Consider the following 11,385-nt stretch of genomic DNA (forward strand, 5'->3'; position numbering starts at 1 on the left):
AAAATAACGTACACATGGAATAATACTCACGGACATACACCGGACACGGATTCGGGTCTCGTACCATTGAAATAGCGGCCAAATGAGTTATTTTTGAAGCACAAAGTGGTGTGCTGTATCACTGTCGCCAATGAAATGTAACTTTATATACTAAAGTTTAATTATTTCAAAACAACCAATATATCAACATGTTATTATCAAACATTTAATTTCATAAATATAAATTAAGAATAATTATCAAAAGCAAAATTATTAAAGTTTTATTCATGAAATCTTCTTTATATTGACACATTCAATCATTAATAGTATACTTGATATGCTGTGTGTAAATTAATTCAAAATGTAACAAATTATAATTTCATGTACTACTAAAAAAAGGAAATAACAAATGTATAACCTAAGTTTTAAAAATCAGAACATTTAGAGCTATTATAGCTTTCGAATTCATGTACAGCAGAACTGCTTACCTGTTCTGATTCATTAATATGACATGTTGCGAATCACCGAAGGGGAAACCAATATAGAAATCGAAAGGAGTTCTTGAATACGGATTTACTTTTAGCTGTAAATCGAAGGGATTAAATGATCAAATCCGGGCCCATGGACAAAAAAAATAGTAAACACAAATAGCTCCGCGCCTGTGGGCGCGGAGCAATAGACCCACGTGACTAGAGAGTATATCATATTACACAACAAATTACTTCCTGTTTACGCATAAATATACAACTTGTAACAAACAACCTTGAATCAGCTTTAAAAAAACCTTCATTCAGTATTTTGTTATCGGATTTTAACAATAACAGTTACATAAGCTGTTCATCCAATTAACATATAAATAAAACATCACATAGTAATTACTTTATAACAGATGTATGTATATGTATGAAAATAATTCAACGTTTACCTGTGCCAAATATAATCCACATAGTGTTCACATAAATGAATGTTAAGGAAAGCGTGAAATGTTTAAGTATGATTTTGAAATAGACAAATATAATTTTAAAACAAGTACTCTCTTAATAAACATCATTCTTCTGATAACGGGAAGTGGTTGAAATTTAGGTTTACACACTTTGACTGCAAATAAGATGTTAATAATATTCAATAAATTTGTTTAGAAAATAAAGATAATAATTATCAAAGTGATATGATGATGGTAACAATGATAATGGCAATGATGATGATGTTGATAATGATATTGGTGTTGGTGATGGTAGTACTGGTGATTATGTTGATGAAGATCATGATGGTGGTGGTAGTGTGTGCTGGTGGTGATAATGACGACAATGATGGTGGTGGTGATGATGATGATAGGGATGATGATGATGATGGTGGTGGCGGTATTGATGATTATGATGAGGAAGACGATGATTATGATGCTGATAGTGATGATGGTACTGGTGAGTTTGATGATCACGATGATGATTGTGATAGTAATAATAATGATCACAATGCTGATGATAATGATTGTGATGATGATACTGGTGATTATGATTATCACTATGATGATGATAATGATTGTGATGATGATAGCGTGATAATGATGATAACAATGATGATGAAAATGGTGGTGGTGATGATACTATTATGATGATGATGATGATGATGATGATAATGATAATGATGATCGGGATACATGTAATTGTAATGTTTTCAAATTGTTGGATTCTTTCCTAATAAATAAAAAGTAAAGTTAGACAAAAAAAATCTTAAATTGGAGATTTACCGACATAGAAGCCTAGTGTTATTTAAAGAAATGGGATTAAAAAAACGTCAAATGATCATATTTAAACGGTTAGTATAATTTGGAAAAAAAATCTAACAAAACATTTTAAAATTGTATGTCACTAAAATATTATTTAAATGTCCTTATGTACATGAAGCTAATGGCAGTAATCTTGGATAAAAATGTTGTGACACTGCAAATAATTTCTAAAACGTTTATTTTGATATATAAAACCCTTTTTTACTGAAATAAGCAGTTTCTATCACAATCGCATCTTCTCGGCCCTTGATAAGGTATTTCGGTTAAAATTAATACATGAATGTAAATAATTAGTAATTTAACGCTAGGAGCTACTGACTTAGTTTTGGTAAATGTCCACGTAAATGAGGCAAACTTATAGATACAAACGTAAACAGTACATTATTTTTATACTTATTATTATGATAATAGAAACTGCAAGTACAAAATAATGACAATTATTCGGATTTGATTATACCTGTACATCAAAAGGCATCTTCAACTTACTATGATTATCAGACATATTTTCAATCATCATTTTACCGAATCAGACTTTATTTTTCTTTTGGATGTCAAATATATACATTCGTTATACATTATCGAAGATAACATCCTCTGTTTTTGTATACATCTAAAACCACGTGGTAAGTCCGAGGGCATGAGAGATAACAGCCCAGAGGTTCCAATTGTTTCTCTTTAACTAGATAGTCCGGCCTGTACCGGTTCTGTCAGGTTCTTACATTCTCATTACTTCGTCATATGACGGTGGTAGATCATCATATCGACTTTCAATCAAATCTGAAGAATGTGGACTGGTTATTTCTGTCACAAAAACGTCCGAAAGTTGCCGCCTAGCATTACTTATATCTGGAGCAGAGGACTCTCTTAAAGCCCTATTATTGTCATTAATTCTATTCAAATCAGCTAATGCTTCCTGTATAGCAAGTTCCTGCAGTTGTCTGTGACGCATGCGTGCGATGTCATTCGATTGTTCGGTATTACTTGTTCGGTCGGAGTTACTATCTGGTTGTATGGAAATATTGTTAAACCCATAGAAAGTATCACCACTTGTTAGTAGCGGCATACCAAATGTTGCAGCGTTACAACAACATGTGAAAAATATTGCCAATGATAACACGAATAAGATAAAAGTTAGTATTATTGTCACAATAGAGATTGCCATTTTGGATTCAGCAGCACTGGAGCATACTGGAAAACAAAATAAAGATAAGCTGGATTCAAAATTTACAACTTGTTGTGTTATTGTGTTGTTATATTTTTCTGGTCTGTTCCAGCACATTAAGTGTTTGCATTTGAGTACCGCTCAAGCCGGTGCTTTGGAGCATGAGGATTGTTGCACTTTTTCATTAGCCCTCATGTACAGACTCAATCAAACGGAGTTATAATTTTTATCAATTTTGTTGTTTTTAATTCTTCCGAGGGGTCACATTTTCCAGATTTTGATTTCTTTGATTTTTAAAATGGATATAAAAGATTAACACTGTTTAATACACTAGTGTATCAAATCGCCTAAAATATCAATAATTACAATATATTTTGCTGATGAAATAAATTTCATGATAGACATTCGTAATTACATAATAGTTAATAACAATTTTGCATTTCTTTCTATTTTGACCACTGCTCAAAACAGTTTATGTCCCATGTTAGAATCTAAAAACTAATTGTACTTATAGTTGAAACGGATGTCTTTCTATACTTATAGTAGAAACGGATGTCTTTCTGATCAGAACTGTATTTTTTTTAATGTATCACATTTCAGCTAGCCCGACTCTTCTAATAAGTCTAAACAGTTTTGATATATATTCTCAATCTAGTAACACCATGTCAAACAAAAACGGTGTCAGTTAACGTCATCAATGGCGAGCTACGCTCACAGGAATTTCAGAAATTTACATTGCATTACAAAATAACGGCGGACAGTTCCCATACCGCTTTTCATTCTTCACAGCCCCACTAGAATTGCACAAAGGGTGCTGCAAAGGAATGTGATAAAATAATGGGGGAAAAAAGGTACAAAAGTTCATAGGCAGTGAGCAACCTAGCCAACAATCCAAATTCATATCAAACTCAGGAAAACCTAAATAGCTAATAAATGAACTTGCAGATGTACTTTTAAAACCTTTCTTTTTAGTATATATTAGTAGGACAAAGATAACTATAACCGTTCCAAAAAAAAATCAAAGAAATGATATAAAGACATAGAATAAAATTAGATATTATCGTGAAATCATTTATTTCGCAGGCATAAAATTTGGTGCATATGTCACAAAACGTGTATTCTCAACCAAAACCTAACTAAATAAAATTTGAATTACTGATGGTATACATTTGAGAGAAAAAAAATCTTGAAAAAGGTAGATACCTCAGAAGCATTTATCACAACAAAATTACAAGAAAATCGCAGACTCGGTTTGAATTTTACAGTACATGAGGGATAATGTAAAAGTGCAATGACAGTCAGCACACACAACCTGACATCTCAAACTGTCGATACTTTTAAAAGTCTACGTATGAAAATTAAAGATCATTATTATTTCTTTCTTATTCTAAATCGTTTTGGTTTTTTTACAAAGTCATCTGATCAAGGAGCATTTATTTTAATTGTTTTTAAAATTAGCTTTAGTTGGTTACTGAAAATTTAAAAGAAACTCCAATACGTTGACCCTCTAAAGTAGAGACAGGGCATACTTTTAACTAAACAATCTGTAAGTTAATACATATCAGGCATACAACCTTCGAGCTTCAATTCTTAATCTGAACATGCAACGACACCATATATCCCAGAAAGTCCAAACCCTAAAGTAATGGCTAATACAGTTACACTAAACCACACCACCATTAGTATTGTCTGAAATTGCAAACATAATTTACTATAGCTGAACGGTTCGGTATTCAAGGCTTAATGAGGGTCCCTCCGCCTTCTCAGGCACTCAGAGTACGGACCTCTGACGAGTTCTCCTTGGCCGGGTACTTTATACTAGTATATTACTGAATTTGTTTCACTTGAAATTCAGTAATGTCGGTTCGAAACCAGCTAGAGATTTTGAATATTCCCCCGTGTAAGGTAGCTTTCCAGCAGTAGTATTTGAAAGTCGCGATATGAGTTTTATAGTCGGTGTGCCATTAACCTATTATAATTTAATTATAAAACAATGTAATCTAATGAAAAACAACAACAACAAAAACCACGCATACATTTTTAATGCCTTCGAGTGGTAAGAAATATTCATTTAGATAATCTATATTACGTACGCAACACTCAAAACAACCTGACGTGTAGCCTCCGAGTGATTTTTTGTCCTCACTATAAATTTTCATTGGAAAACACGACAGTATCATTGCCTGAAAAATCAACACAACAATGTCATTAAAAAATAACAAATGTACAAGCAGTATATGAACATTTCTTTAAACTTATAAGCTCATTTGGAAAACAATACCGTAAATACCTCCAAATTAAGCAGGCAATTTTCTGTACAAAAAACCAAAGCGTTTCAAACGATGACGTAGATTGGTACCACAGAGAGTGAAATAAAATATCAGAAATTCATGCTGGTTCGAGTGAAACCTGTTTAAACTAAAAGTAAAATGAAAATGTACCATAATTCGAAAATGAGAACGGTGACCCCATTTTTTCAGTTTAAAATGTGTATGTTATCATATTCTAATAACATGCCAAGTTTAAAAGAATTCTATTGAACAGTTTTAATTTTGCTTATATGTCTATATGAAAACTCCGGAAAACGCCTTTAAATATTGGAAAAAAAATCCATCGGGAAAAAATCCAGTTGGAGGAAATTCCAATCGGATTTTGACAAAATTTAATAACTACTTGACCCAATTTCCGAGATCAATTGTCACGGATAAATTATGCCTCGCCCGAGTATCGAACAAGCTATCCCTGAATTACTAACCCGATCTTCTCTCGACTGAGCTTTTCAGGTGAACGTAGTAAAACATTTTTTGTCTTTTAATTTTCATTAAGTTAAACTTTCTTTAATATCCGACAAGAAGGTCGATACATACCGGTATTCCCGCAATCATTGCTCCGCCAGCAGTGAAAGGAAATTCCCTTTGTGATTCCGTTACTGAGACGGATGCAAGACCAACCACTATGGAAACTATCGAGATAATCAGCATTATCCAACCAAGTATACATATACGTCTGGTCAATCTTATCCTTTCATCGAATTCTGCAATAGTATATAATATTGATTTCATATTATATGTTTTAGAAGTTGATATAATATGTTATATGTATTGGAAAGTACTTATATCTAATTTTTACTATCTGAATAAAGGAAACTTTTGATTTATTGTGACGTCAGGCTCATGAGTTTGTATCACTAGCATTGACTGTTTAAATAGAACCATTACATCGGATAATTTGTTACGTCCGTGACCGAGTGAACTTCAAACCATAAGGCCCCACACCGCACTATGTTCGAATCCCGGTACGGAGGAAGCTTTCCGCAAGTGAGGAAGCTTTCTTGCTTGCTTACGGAACGTCGGTGGTCCTATTCAGGTGCCGGTTCGTACCTGAAATAATGCACGGAAGGGCACAATAAGTCTTCCTCCACCAATAAAGTTGGAAAGTCACCATTTGAATGATGTGACGTCAACTGTGTTAGTGCGCCGTAAAACACAACCAAACATTTCAAAAAATAACAATCTCATTTTTTCACCCTTGGCTAAATCTTTTTAAAAGTTTTTACAGCTTTTCTAAGATTAATAATATTAATATTTTTCAAACGTGATGGTTAAGTTTTGTTACTTTTTTTGTATTTGTGTCAAGAATATGATCAAGTTTAATAATTTAAACTTTTGATTAACTTTTGAAACATTGTCAATCTAATGCCTTAAATCAATGAAGATCAATTTACCTTTCACCAGCAGAATTTTTGTTTGATATGGATTTGCCTGGTATTAAATAAGAAATATATGCGAGTCCATTCAAAGTCAAAGGGATTTCAATATCACAATTCAAACTTTAGCTACCAGTTATCGATAGGACTTGACTAAAATCAGGTGTAAATAAACAAAAAAATTAAAATCACTATTTTTTGGTATTTATATTTTTATGATTGCCATTATTACTATTATTATTGTTATTATAAGTATAGGTTATAGGTTATATACAGAGTTTTAAGAAATTAATTTTCGAGCGAACGAAGTATTATTATTATTTGTATAATAATTATACATCAATTTATTGCTTCTAATAAGAATTACTCAAATTGTCATTCTTCTCTGAATTAATAATAAATAAGGACATAATTTAGACATTTTCTTACATAACATTTTGTATATAAATTGTGTCTATATTTATCATACAAACATCACTAAAATACAATATTATATCTGCAAATGATATTGCGTATTTAAAGATGTTATCAGGAAAGGCAATAAAGGGAACGCTTACAGTTTCTCTATGGTGATAACAACTTTATGAAATCAAAGCACAGAAGGCGCTGAATTTGTTTGGGTCTCAGAATGTCAGAAAGGTGAAGGTTGTGAGATTATATGTATAGTGCCACCAATTCTTTCCAGCGTTTTAACTGTAGTAAATTGGTTATAAGATTAATTGCAACACTGATATTCAATTCAATGTTTATTTGACTTAAACAATTTGAAAAAAAAATGAGTTGCCTTTACTGGGATTTGAACTCCAGACCGCTCGCTTCCTAAGCGAGCGCGAAAACCCCATGGCCACGGTGAAGTTATATGTTAACGGCCTGAAGAAAACCATATTATTCTAAATAAGGGTTTGTAACCCTAATCATTTTGCTTAACACAGATGTAAATAATCATGGAGCTTACTATAAGCATGTATATATATAAAGAATAAAACAATATTAGAAATCTTCGACCATTCGGGAACTATTTTGCTTGAAAGTTAATGCGCCTGTCATTTGACCATCTTTACACAGTGATCTCCCCTGAAATTTTCGGCGTTAGTGTACATATAAAGGGAAGTAACCGCTTCAAAAAAGCGGACTACTTTCGGCATTTGCAATTAACAGCATCAGGGTCTGAAATTTCGCTACCATTATGTTTGGTCTGACGACCCAAACAAATAAAAATCACACAATCACACAAGTCATCAGATAAAAACAGAATTTATTTTCCCCTGAGTCAATACAGGTTTCGGAGAGAACAGATTATAGATATTTAACAGATAAATTATGTACTTGAATGTATTTGTCTCAATAGAAAAACTAGTCGTGTGGTTCAAAAACAAAATGTACGTGGAGTAGTTTTTATGATATTCTTTCATTAAGCTATTATTTTTTCTTGTGACCGAGGGGTGGAGGCCACCATTTATCCCTGCGTGATTATAAGAGGCTACTAAATGGGTTCGAATTAGTGGAGTCCCTGCATCTCTTAGCTCCAAAAGGTGAGGTAGTTTTGAACCCTGGTGTTGCTGTCGGTTTCTAACACACTAGATTAACCAAATGCATATTTCTTGTTTCGGCGCCATATAGCCTACTTTGTGTTGGAACGCCGTAAAACATAACAATCAAACAAACACATTTTTATTTGCAGGGTTTCCCCTGACCATATAAGCCACACATTGTCTATTTGAGCTTCTTTTCTTACAGGAATTTATAGTTTTAAACACTTTATCCCTTTGTATTCAATTAAATTCAAAAGACTATTTTCTTGTCACGTGAAAGTTGTCCCATTAAATTTGCTACTTCTTTACATACGTTTTACAAACATTAATACTACACAGGTGTACCGAAGGTCTGTTCCTTCTTCATTACTTCGTCATATGACGGTGGTGGATCAGTATACAGGCTTTCAACTCTATCGGAGGGGTTTGGACCGGTTTCTTCTGTCACAGAAGCTTCCGGGAATTGCTGTCTGATATCACTAACATTTGGAGCAGACGGCTCGTGTATCGTTCTGTTATTTTCATCAACATTTGTCCTATCTGCCAGAGAGCGGAAGTTATTCGTTCTATCCTCAGATAATGTTCCCTGTTGTCGGCTGTAGTAACGCTGTCGTTCGATAGAGTCGTTGTAATATCCGTAAGAATCAGCACTTGCCAATAAAGGCATGCCGAACTTTGCAGCGTTACAAACAGCACGTGAAAAATTGCCAAAGATAAAATGAATAAGATTAAAGTTAGAATTATTGTCACAATAGAAATTGCCATTTTGGATTCAGCAGCACTGGAACATGCTGGAAAACAAAAACATAAAGCAGGAAAAATAAATAAGTTAAGTCAAGAATACACACGTAATGCAACTGACATAATTACTAATATAAATAAAACTGACATAACTACTAATGAATCTGAAGTATTATAACTAATGAGACTGACATAATTACTTAAGCTTCAAAAGGCTTTGTACACTTCTCAAGTAAGCCGAAAGTACACTTAAAACGTAAGGACGGTTTAGTTATTGTTACTCTTGGTTTATTTTTGTTACAGTTAGATTTAGTTGACAATTTCAGATCATCACAGTATTTTTGTTCGGCTACGCCTCGGGTAACAGTATTTTCCTCGGTATGATATTTTTACTGTTACCAACAAACCCATGTGTTATTTATATACTGTATCAAATTGTTTGGTAGATGCAAAAAGAAGATAAGGGAATGTTCTTTGAATCACAGACTTCGTAAATGGTCCATAAATTAAATCAGCACGCCAGATTTATGTTAATTCTCATGAAAATTTTGGAAATGTATTTAAAAGTAAAATATTGTGAGGTGAACAAATAAAGCAATTTACATATTGCAATCGACACTTACAATCCAAGAAAATTACCAAAAAGTGGTCAACATATTCAAAGAACAGCTCTTACTGCGTTAGTAACCCAGTAGAAATTTGGTGATAAAGTACTGAAAAATCAGTCTTAAACCGCAAATAACATGTACACTTGAATGCTTTTACCATTCTTAAAATGTCAGTACATTTTTCTCAATATTGATTTTCTTGAAATATTTTGGCTCATCTGGATGCGTGCAGCTTTAAAAGTTATATAAACGCAAACAAATGATGATAAAATATGCAAAGACAAACATGCTCGAAGGAAACTCAGTTAAGCTATTTGTTGACAAGTCCACATATACTACGATAATTACCGTTGAGCTTCAATTCTTGATTAGAGCAGGCAATCACGCCGTATATCCCAGACAGTCCAAATCCAAGAATAATAGCTAATATTGTTATACTAAACCAGACCACCATTAGTAATGTCTGAAAATATATATTGCATATAATAATTAACTATATCTGCAGTAGGCTTCCGTGATTGCTTAGTTTAGAAATCGCCGACTTTGATTATCATGTGTCGCTGTCTGTTTTTGGTTCGAATATAAAAAGGGCCTTTAAATTCTTTTATGCCATGATGCTTTCAAGCTTTCTTATGTATGATCACCTAAGGTACCAACTCACGCCAAATTATGCACATAGGGCATCGAAATACTTCTGAAACAGTAAAGCGCGAAAATTGCCAAATGGCCTTGGAATTTTTACGTATTTAACAAAATTTTAATGCTAGGAGCTTGGGCGGTAGTTTGCTTTAACCGTTTCCGCCCATGAACACACTCTATTTAACATGTAATATGCTGCCGGTTGGACGTTGAATAAGGTTTCGATTGATTATTATTTAAAACCACCCAAATATATGTATTACAGGAAAATACGCCATTTGAAATGTTACCTAAAAAAAATTCAGAAATCTTTTTTAAAATACATTTTGTAAATGAATTAAATATTACTTACGCAACAATCAAAACAACCTGTCGTGCTGCCTCCACGTGACTTTTTGTCTTCACTATACATAGCCATGGGACAACACGACAAAAATAATGCCTGAAAAAGTCAACATAATAAAAAATTATCAAGATTTATTGTAAGTTTAATTGAAAACGTGTCTGTCTCTCAACCCAGAGATCATGGGTTCGACCCTACTCAGGTCACGGCCATGTTTCTTCACATGTTTCTTCATATGACACCAGTACTGGTAGATTCCAGGGAGCGGACTCGAAAGTGATTAATATAAGTTGCAAGAACTTGTTTCGCAATCGAGCTAAAAAAATGTTTAAACCAAAACGTCCCGAATAAGCAATTTCTTTAGCAAAAACATTCGGAGCACTTCAAGTGAAACGACGTGGATCGGTACCTACCACAGACTGGACAGTCATAACATATCTATAATTCAGGTTTATCCAAAATATAATTGTTAAACCTGAAAAAAGTTAAACAATCATATCTTATTTAGTTTTAAGTCGTTACAAAAAGGAACAATTAATCAATAATTGATTCAAATAACTATGTAGTTATATATGAACAAGGAAACTATAACATAGTCTACACACGTGTACAGTCATATCAATGCGATTACAAAACACCTTAGAACAATAAACTCGTCAAATATCTGGTTCCAGACTGTTTCTTCAACTTAAACCTGTCATAACAAGACTATGATGAGGGAGTTATTTAAGAGTTAAAACCATATGTAAAATAATATAAAAAATATAGCAGATTTCGTAAGTTGAAAAAAAGATCCTTGCCAGAAAATGTCAACTGTAAGGTGGAATCCTTTGGCGTGATTAATGATAATGATTAGTCCGCTTTCAATAAATTCAACTACTCATATGCA

General features: G+C 33.1%; 4 protein-coding genes across 5 annotated transcripts in view; 1 reads left to right on the top strand and 3 right to left on the bottom strand.

The window, feature by feature from the left end:
- The window catches only part of LOC132736158 (uncharacterized), a 24,562-nt gene extending 22,834 nt beyond the window's left edge, over nucleotides 1–1,728 (bottom strand). The window contains exon 1 of one of the 2 annotated variants that reach the window (XM_060723247.1): nucleotides 905–1,728. In XM_060723247.1, the coding sequence (XP_060579230.1) occupies nucleotides 905–926 (22 nt within the window). In that variant the 5' untranslated portion in view covers nucleotides 927–1,728. The remainder of the gene's footprint in view (nucleotides 1–904) is intronic. The other variant, XM_060723240.1, reaches the window with a different exon arrangement.
- LOC132736159 (prostatic spermine-binding protein-like) overlaps nucleotides 1–3,833 on the top strand; it is a 20,764-nt gene extending 16,931 nt beyond the window's left edge. The window contains exon 2 of the mRNA XM_060723248.1: nucleotides 3,779–3,833. The gene's annotated coding sequence lies outside the window, so the exon portion shown is untranslated. The remainder of the gene's footprint in view (nucleotides 1–3,778) is intronic.
- Nucleotides 1,746–5,961, bottom strand: LOC132736160 (uncharacterized; the record flags this gene model as incomplete). The annotated part of the gene is given in 4 exon segments (XM_060723249.1): nucleotides 1,746–2,953; nucleotides 4,502–4,616; nucleotides 5,021–5,110; nucleotides 5,795–5,961. Coding segments are annotated over 3 exon segments (356 nt in total), but the record flags the coding sequence as incomplete, so codon positions are not given.
- A 1,910-nt stretch (nucleotides 5,962–7,871) lies between these two features.
- LOC132736157 (uncharacterized) lies at nucleotides 7,872–11,167 on the bottom strand. Its single transcript, XM_060723238.1, has 3 exons — nucleotides 10,506–11,167; nucleotides 9,863–9,977; nucleotides 7,872–8,956 (listed from the first exon to the last, which is right to left on the bottom strand). The coding sequence occupies exons 1-3, from the start codon at nucleotides 10,569–10,571 to the stop codon at nucleotides 8,610–8,612; spliced, it is 528 nt and encodes a 175-aa protein (XP_060579221.1). The 5' UTR covers nucleotides 10,572–11,167; the 3' UTR covers nucleotides 7,872–8,609.
- Nucleotides 11,168–11,385: the final 218 nt, after the last annotated feature.

This window comes from Ruditapes philippinarum, unplaced genomic scaffold, assembly GCF_026571515.1.
Source record: "Ruditapes philippinarum isolate M1 unplaced genomic scaffold, ASM2657151v2 ctg6147_1_1_1_1, whole genome shotgun sequence".
In the NCBI taxonomy this organism is placed as follows: Eukaryota; Metazoa; Mollusca; class Bivalvia; order Venerida; family Veneridae; genus Ruditapes; species Ruditapes philippinarum.